The 23,788-nt window shown below is 44.1% G+C and overlaps 1 protein-coding gene across 1 annotated transcript in view; it reads left to right on the top strand.

Moving 5' to 3' along the window:
- The first annotated feature begins 7,782 nt into the window (after positions 1–7,782).
- Positions 7,783–23,788, top strand: part of tlx2 (T cell leukemia homeobox 2) — a 72,738-nt gene continuing 56,732 nt past the window's right edge. Inside the window, exon 1 of the mRNA XM_060828185.1 lies at positions 7,783–8,582. Coding sequence (XP_060684168.1) covers positions 8,129–8,582 — 454 coding nt within the window. The 5' untranslated portion in view covers positions 7,783–8,128. The remainder of the gene's footprint in view (positions 8,583–23,788) is intronic.

Here is a 23,788-nt window from a genome sequence, read left to right as displayed (position 1 = left end):
AAAGCACAGCAGGTCAGGCAGCATCCGAGGAGCAGGAGAGACGCCGTTTCGGGCTAACGGCTGTGCTTTTCCATCGCCACACTCTGAGCATGTGTCCATCCCTGTGAATGGAACTGTCCAAGAATGAATCAGGAAAGTTGGCTTCACATGAATTAGTGATGACGTTTCAAATGGGTTGAGCTTCTTGACTCTGGGAATGTAATAAATAATTAAAATGACCAAATAGAGGAACGTTGGAGCTATTGCTGGAAAATATGAGGTAAAATTGTTTACAAAATTGCCGTTAAAAAAATCGCAGGAATTACATTTGTTCTGGCCAAGATTGTCTTCCAAAGGCAGCAGAGAATGTTTCGATTAGAATATTCCCGTTGCTGGTGAACTGACCTTGGGACCTCCTGCACAGAGAGAAAAGTGTCTCTTATTGAGCTCGGCATGACTGGTGTATGTTTTATCAAACTCGAAAGGACCTGCAACTAAGTCGCTACGTTTAAAGACAGAATCCCTTGGAAATGTTATTGCCTTAGGCAGAGCCGTGCAACGGGTGTCTGAGATCTGCGGGAATGCACGAATGAACAACCTACAATGTTTAACCAGGCGAATACATTTTAATAACACAATATGCTCTGGTACCTCACTGCCATAACATAATCGTGAAATCATACTATCAAATGTAATATGATAAAGAATATTAGAATTCAAAAATGGTATCATCAAATCGTTTAATACATCTCAGCTTATGTTTTACATGCAATGCAATAATATGTATTAGGCACAAGCAATAAATATAAATCAGAAAGGCAATAAATGCCAGCGATACCATAACTGAATAAAAATAACAGACGTCAAAGATTCCAAACACTAGTGCAATTTAGACAGTTAAACGACAAACTAAATGACAAGGCGATAACATAATACAAAGAATTGCTATCAATGGTAATTCTTATTAATAAAGCGCAGTTAATATTTTTAAAAAAAAAAGCTTTCGCCAGTATTATCAAAGTTTGACAATCAGGACAAAAGCTACAAAATGCATCTTAAAGAGGGAAGAGAGGAATGAGGAATCTAGGAAGGACCCAGGCAGCCTGGGGAGCTAATCAGTTCAGAGAAGCTGCAAATAACCCAACCTTGTGTATATTTAAGACTGAAATAGATAGATCTTTATCAATAAAGAAATCAAGGGTTAACAGGAGGTATGGTTAATGAGTTTGCAGATGACACTAAATAGGTACTGTAGTGATTAAGATGATCTCAGAGTACAACTAGACCTTAATCAGATGGGCCAATGGGCAAGGCAGTGTCACATTGAGTTTAATTTAGCCAAATGTGAGGTGCTGCATTTTGGAAAGGCAAATCAGGGCAGGACTTTTACTGGTAAGGTCCTGGGGAGTGTTGTCAAGCAAAGAGACCTAGGGATGCAGGTTCATAGTACTTTGAGAGTGAGCTGAGGAAGGGTCACTGGACCCAAAACATTAACTCCTGTTTCTCTGCTGAGCTTTTCCAACAATTTCTGTTTATATCATTGAAAGTGGAGTGGTGGGTGGACGGGGTGGTAAAGAGGGCGTTTGCTATGCTTGCTTTCATTGGTCGCTGCATTGAGTACAGGAGTTGGGACGTCATGTTATGGTTCTACAGGACATTGGTGCGGGCACTTTTGGAATACTGCGGGCAATTCTACTCACCCATCTAGAAGCAGGGTGTTGTTAAACTTGAGAGGGTGCAGAAAAGATTTACAAGTATGTTCCCAGGACTGGAGAGTTTGAGCTATAGGGAGAGGATGGAGAGACTGCAGTTATTTTCCCTGGAGCCCAGAGGTTGAGGTTTGGCGCTTATGGAGGTTTATAAAATCATGAAGGGCATGGATAAGCCGACACCTTTTGTCCTAGTGTAGGGGAGTCCAAAACTCGAGGTTTAAGGTGAGAAGGGAAAGATTTTAAAAGGACCTGAGGGGTGTGTGGAACGAGTTTCTAGAGGAAGTGATGGAGGCTGGTACAATTGCAGCATTTAAAAAGCATCTGGATGGGTATATGAAGAGGAAGGGTTTAGAGGGATATGGATCAAAAGCTGTAGTAGATCAGGTTGGGATGTCTGGTCCAAGTTGGAGCTGGGTGTTATTTCCATGTTGTATGACTGCATGCCTCTTAAGTCTCTGTAAGATCAGCCATGGTCCAAAGGAATAACAGAGCTGGCTCAAATACCCTCCTCCTGTTCCTGTTTGTATAGACAGACGTCTGCAAGGGTTGTGGGGCTGGGGGATATCACGGAGATGAGGGCAGGACAACAAGGAGACTCGGTGATGTGGAGCGGGGGGTTGGGGCTAGGGATGGGTGGGATGGTGGCGGTATATTTCAATCAGGACTGGAGCCTGAAAAGGTGGAAGGGGCTTTTGAAATCAGGAGTCAATGGGAGGCGACCAAGTTTGGTGAGGCAAGATCGGACCTGAGGCGGGGCGCCAGGTGGAAAATGGGTGTCATTCTGGAGTTGTAATATCAGTCTAGAAATTAATCATAAAAATAGCAGCGGTGAGGGTTTCATCAGCAGGCGAGCTGATCAGAGCAGTGCCGAATGCTTTGTTATAATAAAAACCGAAAGAGCTGCGGATGTGGGAAATCAGAAACAAAGTCAGAGATTGCTGGAAAAGTTCAGTAGGTCAGGTGGCATCTGTGGAGGGAAACATCCAAGGAACAGGAAATTCGACGTTTCGGGCCAGAGCCCTTCATCAGGAATCCTGATGAAGGGCTCTGGCCCGAAACGTCGAATTTCCTGTTCCTTGGATGCTGCCTGACCTGCTGCGCTTTAACCAGCAACACATTTTCAGCTCTGATCTCCAGCATCTGCAGACCTCACTTTTTACTCTGTGGAGGGAAATCAAAGTTAAAGTTCAGGGCTCAGTGAGCCCTCCTTAGAGCACTGTAGAGTTCTGAAGAAAGGTACTCCGACCCAAAACATTAACTCTGATTTCTCTCCGCAGCTGCTGCCTGACCTGCTGAGCTTTTCCAGCAATTTCTGTTTGTGTAATGTATTAGAAAACCATTTTTTTTAAAAACGAAATACTTTTCACCCCAATCTAACTCCGGTTGAGTTTTGTTTAGATTTCGTTATTTCCCCTGTTTTTTAAATTTTAAATTGATACAGATCCTGTCTTGGTTCACTGCTGTACTTTTATTCGTTTGCTGATGGTTTTTTTTATATGGGGAGGTAATTGGTGTTGCTGTTGGAGAGACGCGCAATCTTTAAGATGTCCCCATCTTCAGTCTGGCCATCCTGTCAATTGTCTTTCTGCGTTCGTTCGGTTTCCTATTCGGCCGGAGAGTCCAGTGTCCGTGGGGTCTGTGTGAAATGGGTCGCTGTATCAGGCACTAGTGCAACCCTCGCTTTTCTAATGACGTGGGGGAGGGGGTGGGGGGGGGGGGGGGAGAGAAAGTTTCCAATCCCCTGCTAAATGTGCAATCCACGGACTCGGCGTGTCGGTTCCATTCCGGCTACAATTAACGTGTGGCGCCTTTCAAGTCGGTTCAGCGACTAAACGGGAATCTCCATGCAGCAAGGAGATGTCAGGAAGCGTTTTAATTACTCGCGGGGAGATTGCATTAAATGCAATTTAATTAGGATCGTGTTCTAAACAGACCATCGGTGGCATAAACGCGCCCTTTGGTACCGGTTGGAGGGAGATTCTGTTTAGTCTCAGACAAGAGTCTCATTTGGGTCAGCTGTCGGAATGGGACAGGATGAATCCGGGGGGAAAGTGTTTTCTCCCCCTAGTCGGCTGCATTTCAGCATGGGCTCAGGGATTTGGGCGTTTTGACCCCGGCACTGCTCTGTTGAGCTGCCCAGCCGAGAGGCAGCAGCGGAGGGTGTGTTAGTGGGAAGACTGGGGAGTGGGAACGGCTCTGTAAGGGAGCCTGGTTCAAAAATGGACACAGAAGCCGGATTAGTCGGTGAGGGTGGGAGCACGGGAGAAAAGAAAGTGAGGGGGGGAAAGCAGAAGAAAAAGACCCTGAATCTGACAAGACAGGAGCGAGAAAACAGAGAGGGGACGGTAAAGGGGGCACATGCACTTTTATTAAATTCCATTGCCCCCTCATTCATTCACTTCTATCTATTAACGTTCGCATCAAGGTGTGACTCTGACCCATCCGTTTACTTGTACATCCATCCCTTTCACAGAGAGTAACAATGAATTTAAAATCCTCACTGTGATGCGTATGTCTTCAGGCCGGTCTGTACCTCACAGGATCAACTTCACACGAAATCCAACATATCCCCTCGTTCGCCCGCCACCCTGGGCATTCTGAGCGCAGTCCGTTCCCTTTGTGTGAAGGTGGGTCCGGGGGGGGAAAGCGGATAAACTGGCAACTCTGGGTTCACTCATGTTGGTTCGAACAAGCCACGCAGCCCCTGAATCCGAGCGGTAATCACGAGTGTTGAGGAATTTAACAAAAAAATGTCAAGTCAATACCGGGGATAGTCGCAGTTTATGCCATAAATCGCACTAACGTGGAACGAACTTGGCCGTCCGTTTAACAATCTTGTTTCGATTTGCCTCTGAGTTAGCTGAGAATCAGGTGATCGAATTTACATTAAACACAAACCATTCGATAATTGCCCCAATATTGTACAATAACAGGAAAATGGGAGAAATAATGAAGCCTGTTTAATATTTCCATTTTTAAACAAAAAGTGATATGATTTTATGAATTAATTATAAATGGAATTAAACGCTTTTTAAAATTATTTCTTGGAGGGCACTTTAACCTGAAATGGATTCTAGTGTGATTTGTAAATAATTTTCTTAAATGGGAAAATTCTTCTACTTACAACAAGCTGAGCAAAACATATGAGTTGGCATTTCAGTGGAGAGTGGGTGAGTCGAACTTGGAAAGAGCTGGTGTCGAATTTACAACCCAAAATTGTATTTGAAGGATGTTAGAACAGAACCGAAAGTTTCAGCTTTTCGAGAGGATTGCTCTGAATCCAGTTCAAACATTTCCGCATCCTTTAAATGTACATAAAGTAACCATTGGAAGATTTTTTAAAAATACTTTCTTGGGCACGATTTCTGGATTGGGTGAGATTGGTTACAGGCCCCTTTTCGATCTGAAGGGATTGCTCCTTCAGCGCAGTGACCATTCAGAATCAGACATCGCTTTTGTCCCTTTTTAGTCCCTGTACTAGGAGCTAACGAGGGTGAAGAGCAGATGTTGTACTCTGAAACCAGGTTTCACTTGCGTTAGCACCCGCGCCGATAAGCCACATTGACTCGAATTCAAACACACGAGAAAGATGTTCCTGATGCCCTCTCCACCGACCCCTATCACTGCCCCCCGCCCCCGAAATCTCAGCGTACAAACGCATCAAAACTGAACATTTTGAGGTGTCGAGGTCGGGGATTATATTCGGAAACGGCCGGCTGAGAGAACGGGGCAAGGGGTAATTTTCCAAATTGCTGAGGGAGTGTGGGGGGATTGCAGGATAAAAGTCTGGCGGAATTAGTGGGAAAAGGAACAAGGGAGGAGTTCAATCGGGCGCCACTTCCAAAGTAGCTAGCACGAACGGGGCCGGCTGAATGGCCTACTCATTGTGTGTTATGTGAAATGCCAAAAAAAAGGAGAGCGAGAGAAAAAAAAGAAGCCGGGCTGTAATTCATAAAGAGAGCATCAGTAAATGATGACATAGTGGCATTGTGTTAAATGTAGCTGATCTTATTAATATCTACTGCCTCCCGCTCAGGTAGCGGTAATGAAAAGCGTCACTCTTGGTAATACATCAGCAAGGCCGAACGGGAGCAGTCGGAAAGAAAATTCCTATTTATACAAAGTCTTCAAATAAAGCATCGCTCAATCTTTCAGGGACTCCCCAGGCCGCGTCACCTTTAATGAACGACTTTTGAATCCATTTATTTGTTACACAAGCAAACAGAATATTATATTTGTTTAAAAGCGGCCGTGGCACTATTTGCAATAATATCACCACACTTTCTATTAATTACGGGCTCCTACATTTCCTGGTTTTAACCTTTCTGAAAAGTACAATTCGGGGGAAAACCTATCAGAAAGATTTCCATACATCAGATTATAAATACTGAACATTCTTATGAGTTGAACGTTGTTCATTTCTGTACATATACATAGTGTAAAATGTGCAAAATCTAATAACTACCATTGATTTAATTTGTCATGGGAAAGGGACAATTCTAGCACGAACGAATTAATTATCAAAATAACAAATTAATTGACGATAATTTTCAGGCAGCTATTTTTTAGCTCTGGACTAGATTAAATTTCAAACTGGTATCATTACCTCGTTTCTGATCACTGTCCGTTTTCTGAGTTGGATTGTGGTAAAAATGAGGAAAGTGGTATCCATTTGATTGAAAAGAAACACACATAATAGGAATATTTCTCAGTGGTATTCCGAATAAAAATAAACTAAAAGCACAAAACTTCGTGACAGAATACAAGGGGAAAATGACATGGGTCAAATTCTCCTAATCTCACCGTATTTTTAAAAAATGTATAACTATTTTAAAGTCCTATAACATAGGTGGAGAGGCATTTAGCAGGGCATGTCTGCAATTGGTGTAAATTGCATTATGAATATTGTTTTATTAAAACATATAAAATATTTCGATTTAAAATTTCATTTTGAAACTTCCTTGCAAATAGAATTAATGAAATTTAAAACAATTCGATAATTACCGCTCTCGGATTTTGATTTTTTTAAAATGCAGAGATTAAAAAACTACATAACGCAAGGATTCATCCGCCCCCAGCTTATCATTCTTTTATAATTAACAGCTTTATGATGTGCTTATAACATAATTATCAGCTCTATGATATGTAAAGACATCAGTAATACGTTTAAATTCGCATTGATGGGAATAATTCCCAAATTGAGAGAGCAAAACGAGATGTGACACACAGTCTGAATTACCCGCCCCCAGAACAAAAATAAGGAATGCGAATTAGGTGAATACTTACCAGACATTCTCAGAAGGTAGAAAAACGGATTACAGTATGTAATCGTGTTTGCATTTTTAACACAATTGTTTGGTGGGGAGGGGAAGGGGTTGTTTTGCATTCGAAATAGTTACCAGAATAGTTCAGAATTCCAGGTCATGTGAAGCGTTGAGGCAGCTCGCTCCGTCTGAGGAATTAAATAATTTAAACCCAATTTGCTAACGTTGCATTAGGCCGTGCATTGTCTCTGAAAATATTAAAGCGAAGGTGGAGGGGGATGCGATGGGAAGAAGTGCATGACTAACGAATTCAGGAAGTTGAGCATTTGCTGACGAGATTTCCCATCTCTGCATTTTGTTAACACTAATCGTTTATTTTCCTTCTCTTCCAGCCCGAAAGGATATTTAGGAGGCCGGGAGGACGGCGGTTTTTGTTTTTTTTCTCTAGTCTTTGTTGCAAATTGTATCTTTCCCCGTTTGCTAAGTGACCTCCTCCACCCTCCAGCTCCTGGCAAGAGGCGGGCGCTCGTGCTCCGGGAGGCTCACGTCAATCAAACGGCGGTTGTCCAATGGAAATAGAGACCTCCAGAAAGGGACGGCGTTCTCCCGGTTTCTGAATGGGGAGCCGCCGATTGTTGACGTCACCCGCGGGAGACTCCGAAAGCGATCGGCTCAGCTACCTGTCCATCAGGGTGCGATTTTAGCCAATGGCCGTGCGGGAATTGGCGGGAGGGCGGGACGAAGGTCGCCGGCGTCCGAACTGTCAATCAGGGGCGCAGGAGACCAATGAGAGACGAAGACCCCAGGATTCTCGACGCACGGGCACAGCTCCCTGCAGAAAGTCGGATTTAACTCGGCAGAGAGGAAATGCGCTCTTAATTGTTTATTTTATATACATATGAAAATAATTATTATATACACATATCATTTTTATTTTGTTTATTAATTAACCCAAATCAGGAGGAGGCGGGAGGAAGAAAGAAAACAAATAATCCAGAGCGTTGGACCGTGTGGATTTTTCCTTTTTGAGTTTATTTTGCCATTGTCTCATTTGCAAAAAAAAACAAAACATTTGTTGGGGGGGGCACAGATAGAGAGAGAGAGGGAGAGAGTGCATGAGCAAATACCAACACATTGGAGAATTGCGACTGAAATAGCGTTTTAAAAAAAAACATGGATCATGCTGCAATTGAGCAAACGCACTCACAACACGAGCCCATAAACTTTGGAATTGATCAGATCCTGAACAATTCGGAGCCAGGGAGTTGCATGCATCCGAACCGAGTTGCTGAGTCGGACTACCAGATCGCAACCAACGTGTACAACTCCCAGCCTGATGGCTACAGTAATGCTTACAATAACGCCTGCAGTATGGCCGGATTGCCGGGATCCTATAATGTTAACATGTCTATGAATATGAATGTAAGTATGAATATGAATCTTAATATGAACAGCGGGGCCGGGGTGATCCGAGTGCCCGCGCACAGACCTATACCTCCTCCACCTCTGTCGGCCGGGATGCCAACTGTGCCCTGTCTCCCCAGCATGGGCAACATGGCAAACTTATCTAATTTAACTTTCCCCTGGATGGAGAGCAGCAAGAGATTTGCCAAAGACAGATTAACAGGTGAGGTGTTGCATTCCGTGTGGGTGTTGGGTGAATGAATGATATAACCTGTATTTCAGTTTCTTGTTTTTTATAACAAAATGTCGTTGTTATTTCAAGAAATGTGCAGAGTTGGAGCAACCGGTGAGCTCTTCCTGGTACAGGCACAACGGGCCGAGTGGTCTCCCGGCCTGTTCTCATCAATAACTCTATGAAATGTAGCAGTGGGGGAGGAGATGGGGGGAGACCCCGTAACCGAATGATGAGGAATATTTAACAAAGCAGCAAAACATCCGAAGTGGGATAGAGACAGGGAGGTGGAGATCTAGGTGAGAGGGAGCTAAGTGTTACATGGAAAGCGAAAGATTATTTGAAAAGGCCTGAGACTTGAATCTTGAATGGAGTAGTGTTGATTGGATGAAAATTGTAGAAAGTGGTTGTTTTAAGCAAAAGAAACTCGATCGAAATTAATCATGCGATGGAAAATTCGTTCCTTCTGAAATTTAATGAAAATAAACAACATTTTGATCAAAGCAAAGGCGCATTGTCCACCCCTTGCTGGAGTGGGGCCGCTGGATTTATTTTCTCCCTGAGGAATTATAAGGGATGTTTCGGATAATGTGTTTCAATATTGAGTTGGGCCCTATTCTGTTTTTTAACTCTCTCCATAGAAGTACACACTAACATCCCAAAGTCAGAATTATGGCTATAAAATATGTATATTCTAGCATTTAGGAATGTGCTTGGTAGATCGTTAATCCTATATTTAACGGTATCTGTCTCCAAAGTGCATGCATCTTTTAAAACGCTGGCTGTGAATTTATCAATCGGCTTTCCCCAGGAGTCAGACTGTGACTTGAACAATATTTATTAAACCTTTCCAGCGGCCGACTTGTCTAATAGATCACAGTGTCTTACGGGATATTAAAACGTGACTTTGCTTCGAACCAAGGCTCCATTTGTCTCTGTGGAAGGCCCCCTATCATGATGTAGGTGGCCAGCTCGCTGACCATGATGTGAGCAGCCTCAGTTACCGTGCCTCTGACCCCCGTTCACTGAACGTTGTCAGTTTTATTGGTTCCTGTCGGACTGTTACACATCCACCAGTTTTCTCTCCGTCTCTTGGTGCTTCTGTCGAGTTGCTGGTTACAAATGCTGAACCTTCAAAGATTTCTCCCTCAAGTAGCCTAACTCGTATTCGGTCCATTGTTGCTTTCAGTAAAAAATAATCAAATTAACAGATATTCGCTTCAATTATAAGTAGGAAACGCGTTGAACCCTTTTGAAACGACTTTGGGATGTTAGTGTCGTTCAGGGAACTGGGCATCAATTTCTTCAATATTATTGAACCTACAATTTCAAGAAGTTTATAATTTGAATATGAACAATTTATTTTCAAATGCACATACACACACACAAATAAATGGCCTCAGGTGTGTTGCTATCTAGTCTTACCTATCCTAATTACTGCTCCTTGGATGCTGCCTGAACTGCTGTGCTTTTCCAGCACCATTCTAATCTAGACCCTACCTATTCTAATCTCAATCATTTCAAAATGCGAGCCAGTTTAAGGTAACACCGCGGACACTGGAAATCTTAAACATAAACAGGAATTGTTGAAGGAACTCGGCAGACCTGGCAGTATCTGTGGAGAGTTGTATCTTCCCAACCCTTCGTCAGTTCCTCCAACAAATTCTGTTATTTGTTTTTTGTTCTCGTCTCATTTTAAATTAGAAGTAGCCTCTTTTTTTTGGAAAAAAAAATGCTGTTTTTTGAGGGCTAAGTGGATCCGCTCATTGTTTCAAAATGGAAGCGTGGAGTTGAAATTAACGACCGAAGCGTTTAATTTCCCCGTTGACTGGGAAGTCCAAACGGCTTGTTGCAAAATTTTAAAAAAACGAGTCCGGGATAACACAAAGAGCTGCTGGGTATCTGGAACATAAACAGAAATTGCTGGAGGAACTCAGCAGGTCTGGCAGTATCTGTGGACAGTCTGAAGTTTAACTGAGTTGCTCTCTCTCTCTGTCTCTCTCTTTGCAGATGCTGAGTTTGTCCAGCGTTTTCTGTGTGTGTTCCAAATGTCCGAGCTAATCGGTCATCCTTCCTGGCGGTTATTGAAGGGGCATTTTAGATGTGGTGATGAGAAGCGGATGAATAGGGCTTCCATTACCCCCCACTTCTGTGTTATCCCCAAATGGAGTTCTGTTTCTCCTCCTGTGGGCTGCAGCGCCAGCTCCAAGGGATTCCAATCCCAAGTCATTTTGCAAATCCATAAACTTTCCAGCACGGAGACAACATCAGTATAATAACCTGCCGCTTCCAATACTATATCCGTTCACGCGTTGATAATATTTGGAGTCTTTGGACCCGCGCCCGTGCCCATGCTGTCAGGATAACCAAATATATTCTGAATGATTCCAGTGAACGGCACTCCAGTGAATTTCTTTGGAAGCGATGGTTTTAATCAAAATTGGTGGCATTGGAAATCTCCAGAATGCAAGCGGGACATTTTTTTTTCTCTCTCTCTTGGAAATTTGTCCAGCCCCTGGCTTCAGAAAAGCAGATCAGAGCAATTTTAGTTGTTGTTTGAAAGGATAGTTGTGTTGGCCAGTGTTTATTCCCTGGGTCCGAGTGAGGAGGGGGGTGGTGGTGAGCTGCCTCCGTGAGCCTTGGCAGGACTGGAGGTGATAGCCCAGTGACATTATGGCTGAGCTGTTAATCCAGAGACACAGGCAGTGTTAGGGGGACCCGGGTTCGTATCCCCCACCACCGCAGATGGCGGAATTTGAATGACCCCCCCCCCCCCAGAAAATATTCAAAACCGTAGATTCGTATAGCTTCTTGTGTGGCCTAGATGTGACTCCCGCGGTGATTCTGGGCAATGTATACTGGCCTCGACAGAGACCCCAGCATCTTATGCGTGAATTTAAAAAAAAACGCCCTGGCTATAAGGAAATCACGGGGAGTTTTGCTTCAATTGTTTCCCCCCCAAGAGTCTCCAGATTTAAAAGTTTCTGCACGGACATCTCAGAGGGAGCTGTTTGATTTACCCTTGAAATAGTCAGTCGCGAAGCTTTGAACTCCATGTCCAGCTGCCGCTTGAGGTGGAAAGGGGGAAGATGACAGGACTTTGTTGCAGAGCTAGCAAGGGCAGTGGTCCTTCCTCCCGGTCAATGCCTCACCCTCCCAGAACAGTCATTCGCCATCAGCTGGCATTGTGGGATCCTCCCGGTGGCAAGAAATGCAAAAATATTTTGCAAAAGGTTCTGGGAGTATCCTCTAACCCCTTCAGACCTGAACCGTCCCCGCTCTATCACCCCAGTCGCTTATATAGATAGACAGGGGAAATGATAGCACACCGACAATAAGAGAGAGAGAGACGGCAATATTGGTGGGGGAATCGAGAAGGGAAAAATTGGATGAAAACGAAATTTACAAAAACGAAATGGAAAGGATAATGAGCGACTTGATGAAGGAAGCAGGGAGAATGTAGTTTGGATCTAAGGAAGAAACGGAAATAAAAATTAGTTGTAATAAATGGAGTTAATTGCGATTAGTGGAAATGAATCTTGTAACTATCCCCGCCTTTAACTTTTCTAACGGATGTTTCCGGCCCGGTTTTTCTCGGGATCACCGTTTCGAATTCGGGACGAGGCACATACACTTTCTAACACACTGTCTCTCACACATCGTTCAGTCAAGTCTGGGGCTCTGCCCGTTTGTTTTAGTTTTATTGTGATGGACAAAGCAGGGTTGGGCGTCCGGAGGCGGCCGGGGAACCTGGTTATTTTAAAAATATCGATTCGCACTCGGCAGAGTGGGAATGAATTTGTCGACGACGGATCATTCCTGAGCGACATTTCGGAGCTAAATCTCCGCCAGTTAGGAGCTAGGCCTGTGGGAAACTGGATGTGGAGGGGCTGGTGTTGGACTGGGCTGGGCAAGGTCAGAAGTCACAAGCTTTCGGTGCGTGTGATTTCAAACAAAGCTGCTGGACTAAAACCTGGCGCCGTGTGACTTCTGATCTTGTTGGAAGCATGACCTTTATTTACAATTTTACAAGCTTCAGAGGCCGTTCAGATTAACAAAAACAAAATATAAACAACTTGGTCAAAGATATTACCACACACCTGGAGAGCAGGCAGGTCACCTGACTCAGCGGAAGGGACACTACCACTGCACCTTACGAGCCCCTCAGAGTGATTCTGCAGGGAGGAGATATTTAATTAATATCCCTTCTCTTCCCCCCCCCCCAGCACTGCATTTTTATTTCTGTTCAGACAATCGCCCAGCTCCCCATTGAAAGCGTCGATTGAACCTGCTTCCTCAGACAATTCATTCCAGATCATAAATTCATCGCATAAAGTAAATTCTCCTGATCGTTCCTTTTTATTTGCCTAATTATTTTAAGTCCGCGTCCTCGAGGGACATTTACAACTAGTCCCCGCTTTTGCACACTATCCAACCTTTTCCTCATGTCGAGCACCTGTCTGTATGACTCACCTGCATCTCACTGTCCACTCTCCCAGCCTGATAGATGTCAGCTATCCCCCACCTCCCGCGGGAATCTTACTGAATTCCACTTGCGAAGCCAGCAGTTTTTATTTTCTTTTCCAAGTTTCTTTTCATTCTTTCAAGGAATGTGGAGGTCACTGTCAAGGCCAGCATTTCTGCTCATCCGTACTTGCCTTTGAAGGGAATAATTTGCTAGGTTAGCACAGAGTTAACTGCACTGCTGTGGGTCACGCGTAAAGTCATAGAGATACGCAGCACGGAAACAGACCCTTCGGCCCAACCTGTCCATGCTGCCCAGTTTTCACAAATTATACTAATCCAATCTGCCTGCGTTTAGTCCATAACCCTCCATACCTATCCAATCCATGTACCCGTCTAAATGTTTCTTAAATGGCAAAATTGTACTCACTTCCATCAATAGCTGACCAGATAGCCTAACCTAACCTAGTCCCATTTGCCAGCATTTAGCCCATATCCCCCTAAACCCTTCCTATTCATATACCCATTCTGATGCCTTTTAAATGTTGTAATTGTACCAGCCTCCACCACTTCCTCTGGCAGCTCATTCCATACACGCACCACCTTCTGTGTGAAAAAAGTTGTCCTTCCTCCCTTTTAAATCTTTCCTCTCTCACCATAAACGTATGTCTTCTAGTTTTGAACACCCCTACACTGGGAAAAATACCTTGTCTGTTTAACCTATCCATGCCCCTCATGACTTTATAAACCTCGATAAGGTCACTTCAGTCCCTGACGCTCCAGGGAAAACAGCCTCAGCCAGTGCAGCCTCTGTCTATCACTCAAACCATGGCAACAACCTTGTAAATCATTTATGCATCCTTTTCAGTTCAACAACATCCTTCCTTTAGCCATGTAGGCCATACCCAGTAAGGAGGGCAAATTTCCTGACCTCAGGGATGTTAGTAAAATATCCAAGTTTGTATTACAATCAATGATGATTTAATGACCAGCAATGACCCTTCAATTAATCGAATTCCAACCAGGTCGCCATTCCCCCACCCACACACACTTTATCTCTCATACCTTTTACATGAGGGTCGCTTAGATCATTTTCGGCTGGACGCCTGATGGGGGATGCCACAGGTTCAATTCCTAGAGTTGCCAAGGTTACAATGAAGGGGTCTCAACCTTGCCTGAGGGTGTGCTGACCCTCAGGTTGAAGCACCACCAGTAGTCACTCTCCCATGAGAGAGCATCCAATGGTTTGTTAGCCACCGCAATGCCTTTACTTACTTTGACCCTAAAAGCGTTGCTACATCGAACACTTTTCCAGCATCAATGCCACGGTTTAGGGCCCAAGCGATCGAGTGAAGGAGGTAAACGAGGCCTACTCATTATTCAGGTTAAGATTAGGGAGAGACTGTACTGAATACCGCATGTTTATTTTTGGAGCCCTAGCCATGTTCAAACAGGCTAGAAGAGATGAGAGGAAAGTTCAGGGTCCAGGTGGCTAGGAGCTAGAATGGACTGCCTGATGTGATGGGCGAAAGAGTTTCCAAAGGAGATTGGAAAGGAAAAGCAGAAGCCCCTGAACGATAGGGATAGAGCAGGAGAACAAACAATCCAGTCCTTCTTGATTTGATTGACTGGAAACAGAGAGTGGGTTGGAGGTGTTGGGAAGAATTGTGCACTGTATCCCAGCCGAGGAGCTTGGAGCTTTGGTTCATTGACCGGTGGATAGTCACAGAGATGTACAGCACAGAAACAGACCCTTCGGTCCAACCCGTCCATGCCGACCAGTTATCCCAACGCAATCTAGTCCCATCTGCCAGCAACCGGCCCATATCCCTCCAAACCACAGAAGCCTCCAGCACGGAAACAGGCCTTTCGGCCCAACCTGCCCATGCTGCCCAGTCTTCACAATTTAACCGGATCCCATCTTCCTGCGTTTAGTCCCTCCATACCTATCCCGTCCATGTACCTGTCTAAATGTTTCTTAAATGACCAAATTGTACTCGCTTCCACCATTACCTCTGGCAGCCCACTGCAGACACCACCCTTGGTGGGAAAAAGTAAACTCCCTCTGGATTCATTTGTATCCCTCCCTTATCACCTTAAACCTACTTTTGTGTTGCATTTACAGCAGGGGCACAGTTGGTATCTCTCTTTTTTTGTTTTGGGTATTGGATTCAGGAAGTTTTGCTCGCAGAACCGCAACGGGGGACTGACTTCCGTGTTGGAGTTGAGTCTATGACAGTTCAGTGCAGGACTGGGCCATTGCTGGAGAAACGCTTCCCCTCAAGCGTTTCCTGAACAGCGTGCTGACCTGGGAACAGTTAAAAATCTTAACTGTTTAAAAAAAAAACGGGGGGCGGGGAGGCAAATAATTATCTCGCAATGATTTAAAACAAATATTCAGGCCATTGCTATCTGTGTCAGTTTCTATCAGTTTATGTCAGTTTATCGTGTGCCAGTGTTTCCCACAAGGCTAAAGTGAGGACTGCAGATCAGAATCGAGCTTAGAGAGTGGTGCTGGGAAAACACAGCAGGTCAGGCAGCATCCGGGGAGCAGGAACCCTTCATCAGCCTCATTCCTGATGAAGGGCTTTCGCCCGAAACGTTGACTTTCCTGCTCCTCGGATGCTGCCTGACCTGCTGTGCTTTCCCAGCACCACGCTAATCTAGACAGTGTTTCCCCACAATACAACAGTGACTAAAGATCAGCAGCACTCTCCCTGGCGGCCTCGCGAACTGGGACGTCCTCTAGAGGCGCTACGTGAATGCAAGTCTGCCTCTTTGCAAAGAGGAATTGTACAATCCTCGTAGGAAGCAGATTCTCGTTTTCAGGTGGACACGGAAGAACCAGCAGTCCCTAAATATCCCACAGGCGGTTACAATCAGATTTTTGTTTTACCCTGCTGCCCTGACATATTATTACTCAGTCGAAAGTAACCCCAGATACAGAGTGTGTATTCCAAACTGTTCCAAACCTACCACCATACATGTCGGAAGTAAACATACATGTTTGCAAGTCAACATTGTCAGAGATGTGTTATCACACACTTGTAGAACAGGTGGGACTCGATCCTGGGCCTCCTAGTTCACGGATAGGGGCACTACCACTGCACCACTCGACACCAGGTGTATTGAGCTCAAATAATGTTCATTACTGTCCGCGGAAGGGTCATTCGACCTGAAACGTTAACGCTGATTTCTCTCCACAGACGCTGCCAGTCCTGCTGAGCTTTTCCAGCGATTTCCGCTTTTGTTTCCGACATGACAGCATCCTCAGTGCTTTCGGTTTTGACCCTTCATTACCGAGTGGCCAAGGCAGTGAAACTGCAGGTGCTGAAAAATCTCAAACCAAAGCAGAGAATACTAGAGAAACTCAGCAGAGTTAGAATCCCTGGAGAGACAAAGCAACGTCAACCTTGCTTTCTCTCTCCACAGTTGCTGTCAGACCTGCAGAGTTTCTCCAGATATAAATTGGGCTGGAGTGGACGCGCCGAAAGCTAATGATTTCAAATAAATCTGTTGGACCAGATATTAATTGCGTATTGGGTAAACCTGCTACAAATATACAATATGATTTCTAAACATAAAGTAAGTTTTCCACTGTACACGATTGTCCTATATGTCTAACTTAAATATTTAAAAAGTCACACGATAACCATTATTTTTAAACTCAGATATAGCCTGACTAAATTTTAACACAACGTGAGTTCCGAGCGATTTGTAGACAACCATATACTTAGAAGTCATTATTGAAAAGAGCGAGTCCATGTCTGTGCCTGGGTGTAGATGTTCCTGGATCTATACATATTAGGTTCAAACCCAGAAATCCTTCCCTAATAAATTACACCAAGTAGTGCCTTAGCGCTGTATGTAGGTAGGGCGGATTCCTCTATTGACTTCCCACGTTCTATGGATCATATCACTGGTGTATGCTCACATGTCAGCTCAGTTACCGACCTCCTTCTCTGACACTATGAGGGTGGCGGAGAGTTTCTTTAAAAATCTGTCTTGCGCCGTCTGTCTCAAAATTGCCTCATCCCGTCACCGATCTCTACCTGTCAACGATATTAAACACCACAAAACCAACACAACAAAAAGCACAGTTAAGTAAACTAGAAACATCTGACCGGGCGCGGTTGCTTTTTTTTAAAATATAAAACACTTAGCGTTTGGGAAATGATACAACATATTAGTCCATTAGCTGAAAATAAAGACAAGCCTACCGCTTTTGTGAAGTAACACTCGGATGGTGTTCCATTCTCCTTCCGGTAACCCAATACATGAGCCAACCCGGAGTATTACATACAATTAAACCACTAACTACAGCAGAATTAGGCAGATCACTCCCTGACTTACTGTACATTAACTTACTCCTTCTCCTGCCCTCCGACACATTTTCTGCTCCAAATGATCAGGACAGTGGGCAGGAAATGATTTAACTGCATGCAGTTCGGAGATTTCACGACTAGGGGGCAGAGCGTGAGAATTCGGGCCTGACCAGTCAGGAGAGATATTGGTTTGCAGATGCAGCAGGTAATTAAGAAAGTCAAATGGAGTGTTGTCCTTCATTGCTAGAGGGACGGAGTTTAAAACGTAGGGACGTTTAACGGCATAGAGTGCTGGTGAGGCCACACCTGGAGTACTGTGCGCAGTTTCAGTCTCCTTACTTGAGAAAGGATGTACTGGCACTGGAGGGGGTGCAGAGGGGGTTCACTGGGCTGAGTCCGGAGATGAGAGGACTGGCTTATGCGGAGAGATTGTGAAGTCTGGGTCTACATTCATTGGAATTTAGAAGCATGGGGGGGGGGGGGGTTCACAAGAAACATATCAAATTATGAAGGAAATCAATAGGATAGAAGAAGGGAGGCTGTTTCCACTGGTGGGTGAAACTAAAACTAGGGGGAATAGCCTCAAAGTAAGGGGGGGGAGCAGATTTGGGACTGAGTTGAGGAGGAACGTCTTCACCTGATGGGCTGTGAATCTGTGGAATTCCCTGCCCAGTGAAGCAGTTGAGGTGACCTCGTTGAATGTTTTTAAGACAACGATAGACAGATTTCTGAAGAGTGGAAGAATTAAGGGTTATGGTGAGCAGGGAGATACGAGGAGCTGAGGCCACAAAAAAAATCAGCTGTACTAATTGGGCCAGAAGACCTTCTCCTGCTCCTGTCTCTTACATTCTTATGAAAGCACATCACCACACATTGGGATAGATATTTGGAAAGCTCTTTCATAAAGGGCAGTGGACACTGGATCAGTTATTCATTTTAAATCTGACACAGATTCATTTTTGTTAAGGTGTTAAGGGATATGGGCCAAAGGCAGGTATTAGGTCAAAGGTCAGCTATGACCTGATTTGAAGGTCAGAGCTGCAGAGGCAATTGGCTGGACTAAATACAGTGGCTAAAAAGGCAGGTCAGAGGCTAGGAATTCAGCAGCATGTAACTCACCTCCTGACACCCCAATGCCTGTCCACCACTGACAAAGCACAAGTCAGACATGTGATGGAATATTCCTCATTTGCCTAGATGAATATAATAACATTTAAGAAGCTTGATACCATCCAGGACAAAGCAGCCAATCGATTGGCACTGCATTCACAATAATTAACTTCTTCACTGCCAAAACTCAGCAGTAGCAGTGTATAATATTTATAAGATGGAGGTATTCACCAAGGCACCTGAGACAACACGTTCCAAAGCCACAACCACTTCCATCCAGAAGGACAAGGGCAGCAGATACATGGGAACACCACCAACTGCAAGTTCCCCTCTAAGCCATTCACCATTCTGACTTAGAAACCAGAGAAAAGGTGGGGGGGAATCCAACCCACTGTGTCCATGTCAATCCAAAGACACCGTTCTAATCCCTTTTTCCTGCACACAGCCCATTGCCCTCCAGTTTTTAGCACTTACGGTGCAGATCCAGGTAGCTTTAAAGGAGTTTAGGGTTTCTGTCTCCACCATCAGATTTGGCAGCAAATTCAAGACACCCACCACCCTCTGCATAAAAGAAAACGTTCTTATGTCCCCTCTGCCACTTCTGCTTAGACTCAATCTGTGACCTCTGGTTTTTGAACTCTCTGCCAGGGGAAACAGGTTCCTCCTGTCTATTCTATTTCTACCCATCACAATTTTGTGTCCATCAATCATGTCCCTCCCCCACCACAGCCTTCTCTATTCCAAGGAAAACAACCTCTCCGAACTCTCCACATAGCTACAATTCTCCTATCCAGGCAAACCTTCTGTGCCCTCTCTCTCGAGAGCAATTATATCCATCGTGTACCTGATGGCAGAGGCAGTGGTGTTCTGGCTGCTGCAGCGTGTGGAGTCTCAGGGCACCTGAGTGTTCACAGACTGAGGGGTGGACTTTGTGGCTTTTTGTTATGGTGATGAAAACTCATGGCAAAGGCAGAGCGTAATCTGGACATTGTCTTTTCTTTTGGCTGTTTATTTTATTTCTGCTTCTATTTTTAATCCTGTCTTTTATATACTGAGAAGGGCTGAAGAATAGGGACTTTGTAGACTTTGCTCTGCACTCCAGTATCCCTGTACCCAGGTATGTGTGATGATTAAAAAAACTAAGTCTACATCTAAGTCTAATGTGGTGAATAGAACTGCATGTAATACTCCAGTTGTGGCCTCACTAGTGTCTTGTTCAGTTTCATCATTATTTCCCTACTTTTATATTCTATATCTCTGCCAATGAAGGAGAGCATCCCATCTGCCTTCTTTACAGCCTTATCTACCGGTACTGCTTTCCTTAGGGGTCTGTGCACTTGCACAACAAGATTTCTCACTTCATCTACCCCTTTCAGTATATTCCTGATTATTGTGTAGTCCCTTTTACCTCCATAAATAGAGTGAACATCAACTGTACCTTTCTGCCCACTCCACCAACCCATCTATATTGTTTAGGAGCTTATAACTATCTTCCATACTATCCACAATATGGCAAATTCTTGTGTTGTCTGCAAATTTCTCATTAAGCCCCCTACATTCAAATCCGAATTGTTAATCTATAAAGCAAACAGAAGGGGTCCCCACACTGAGTCCTGCAGAACACCAAGTGAAACAGCATTCCAGTCTCAAGGACAGTCATCGACCTTTACCCTTCGTTTCCCGTCACCAAGCCAACTTTAGATTCAACTCAACACATTACCCTCTATCCCATGAGCTTTTACTTTTTAACCAGTCTGCCATTTGGGACCTTGTTAAATTCCTTATTAAAATCCATGTAGACAACATCCACTGCACTACCCTCATCAATCCTCCTTGTCATTTCCTCAAAGAATTCAATCAAGTTTGTAAGGCATGGCCTTTACTTAACAAAGCCATGTTGACTATCCTTAGCCAGTCCAAGCCTTTCTAAGTGACAGTTTATTCGATCTCTCATAATTGATTCTGCCAATTTGACCACCACCGAAGTGAGACTAACTGTCCTATAATTGGTATTTTCTTTGTACTCTTTTAAAACAATGGGACCACATTTGTATTTTTGATTAGAGTGGTGCTGGAAAAGCACAGCAGGTCAGGCAGCATCCGAGGAGCAGGAAAATCGATGAAGGGCTTTTGCCCAAAACGTTGATTTTCCTGCACCTCGGATGCTGCCTGACCTGCTGTGCCTTTCCAGCACCACTCTAATCTAGACTCTAGTTTCCAGCATCTGCAGTCCTTGTTTTTAATCACATTTGTATTCCTCCAGTCACCAATGTTCAGTGAAGATTAGAAAATAATCCTCAGAGCATCTGTTATTTCCTCCATGACCTCATTCAACTCTCAGGGAACAATCCATCTGGCCGTGTTGACTTATCTACTTCCAAGCATTCCAAATCTTCTAACATTTCCTCTCTTATTATGATTATTTTGTCCAATATTTCACTCTGCTCCTCTTAGATTAATACAACATCATCATTTCTTTCCTTTTTGAATGCAGAGAAGAAAAAAGTCATTTAAAATTCATTTCATTTCCTTTGCTTCTTCACTTAAGTTCCCTTCTTCATTGCTGACTGGTCCCACCTTTTCCTTAACTATCCTTTTGCTCTTTAGCTACTTGAAGATATATCAGCGTTCAATCACTGTGGCCGCGTCAAAATCCTGAAACTCTCCCGAACGCACTGCGGGTCTATCTATAGTACATGGACTGTAGCAGTTCAAGAAGGCAGCTCACCACCACCTTCCTAGAGGCAACCAGGGATATGCAATTAATGCTGGCCCAGCCAGTGAGACCCACTTCCCCTGCATTTTTAAAAAATAGCCAGAGCCCACAAAGGATCATTGATACTGAAAACCACAAATGCTGGACATCACAGTAGGTCAAGCAGCATTCATGGAGAGAGAGTAACCTAATATTTGGTCTAGATGACTTTTCGTCAGAGAATCTGGATGACTCTTTATCACTGTGATCTCCAGCATTTGTTGTTTTCAGTACAGATTCCAGCATCTGCACTAATTTGCTCCTACAAGGATCACTGATGTCTCTCCTTTGGAGAAAGACAAGTGTTTACAGGGATTGAGAGACACACTCAGTCCAGTATGAGGCGAGATGAGGAGGCAGAGCTCAATGACAACACCAGAACAGAGACTGAACCATTTTGTTGGTGTCATATTCAATTACATTAGGCCACCCAGCCAACTGTGTGAACTGAGCTCCCACACAACTGCTTTAACCTGTCTGACTCGATAGTGAAACGAGAGAAGCTGATGTATTTGATCTCCACCACAAATGCTGCTCCCTCTCCAAACCTTAACCAGACCATTCATATTCTCAGTATCACTTATCATCCTGAAATGAGTTTTCAAATATCTATCTGGCCACCTATTTCCACCTGCATACCCATCCAGATGTCTTTTAAATGTTGTAATTGTATCAGCCTCCACCAGTTCTTCTGGCAGCTCATTCCATTCACACACCACACTTCGTGTGAAAACGTTGCTCCTTAGGTCCCTTTTAAATTTTTCCCCTCTTTCCCTAAACCTATGCCTGCTAGTTTTGGTAGTTTCAACTGAGGCGTTCACAAGAACATTGGATAATTATTTGAATAGAAATGGTGCAGGGATAAGGACAGAAGGTTTGTACTAGAAAATAGAACTGTGGCAGGCACGTGCTGAATGGTCTCCTCCTGTGGCATAGTAATTCTGTAACTTCCTCAGGTTAAAGGTGCTGCATAAAAACAAATTGTTATTTCCATTGCATAACTCCAGGTAACAAAGACAAGTCACATCGATAGATTACATTTAACACAGATAGAGATGCCATGGTACTCCTGACTGACAGTGAGCTAAAGAAAACGAAATGAACCTGAATATTGCTGAGAAGAGATATATTTTGTCAAAGCTTTCTGTCTGCACAATTAGATCAGGAGTGATGATTTGAAGCTTGTTAAAAGTCAGTATGTAGAAAACTATAGAAATTTAAGGGGCTTGTCCAAATCTTAGTGTCTGATTGACTGAAGGCCCACATCTGGGAACTGGGTGGGGTGGGGGGGGGCGTTGTGGGGGGTGGGTATACATCACTGCAGAGATTTCAGAGAGTTGTAAGAACTGGGGAGGATTTCAGAGAAAGAGAGGAGTGAGGCCACAATGGGATTCTGACCTGAGAATTTTAAATTTGATGTGTTACTGGGCTGGGAGACAATGCATGTCAGGGAACAAAGGAGTGATGGTTGAATTTTCTTTTAATCATCCACGGGATGTGAGTGTCGTGAGCTGAGTCAGCATTTATTGCCCATCCCTAATTGCCCAGAGGAGTCAACCACACTGCTCTGGATCTGAAGTTGCATGTAGGCCAGACCAGGTAAGAACAGCAGGTTACTTCCTGAAAGGGGATTAATGGCATCTCCCAAGCATCAGGTTCTTCTATGCAGATTCAGCGTTTTGCTGCCTCACTCTTTAATAGGTTTTGTTTAGATCAGAGTGCTGCTGGAAAAGCATAGCAGGTCAGGCAGCATCTGAGAAGTCCTGCTCCCCGGATGCTGCCTGACTTGCTGTGCTTTTCCAGCACCACTCTGATCTAAACTCTGGTTTCCAGCATCTGCAGTCCTCACTTTTCTAATAGGCTTTGTCAATCTAAACTTACTGTCAGTCTATGTAACCCTTCCACATTAAACCTGCTTATTTTCTCTCTCCTGTTTTCAGTTTTCTCAGTCTCTAGATCCTCACCTGGAGAACAAATTGTAAATTTAAATGTACAGCTTCTTTACTTTGCACACTTTCCAAGTTACCAGTGTCAACAGATCGGAAGGTGTGCATACACCTCTTTTGTCGGTTTGACATGAAGCCAAAGAGGGTTCATAAGCCTGAAAAATGCAGTGCAAACCCCACAGCTGCCTTATTGCTTAGAATTACACAGAATCTAGCAGCACAAAAGTAGATCCTTCAGACCAACAGTTTCCTGCTGGTTCCTGCACTCACAAAAATTTATCAAATCCTAAAAGTTCATTCTCACTTCTTTTTTCCCCCTGGTACTTATCTTATTTGTCCTTAAGTTCATCAATGCTATTCACTTCAATGTTGTCAGGCATTAGTCATGATTTAAAGGTGTCGGTGTTGGACTGGGGTGGACAAAGTTAAAAATCACACAACACCAGGTTATTGTCCAGCAGGTTATTTGGAAGCACTAGCTTTCAGAGCACTGCTCCTTCATCAGCTATAACTTAGTGCTATGTGATTTTTAACATCAGGCATGAGCATGGTGAGAGACGTTTAGCACAGTTGACTGGATGGCTGCTTTGTGATGTT

The sequence above is a fragment of the Hemiscyllium ocellatum genome, chromosome 1, assembly GCF_020745735.1.
Source record: "Hemiscyllium ocellatum isolate sHemOce1 chromosome 1, sHemOce1.pat.X.cur, whole genome shotgun sequence".
Taxonomy (NCBI): Eukaryota; Metazoa; Chordata; class Chondrichthyes; order Orectolobiformes; family Hemiscylliidae; genus Hemiscyllium; species Hemiscyllium ocellatum.
This window is presented reverse-complemented; position numbering and strand designations above follow the sequence as displayed.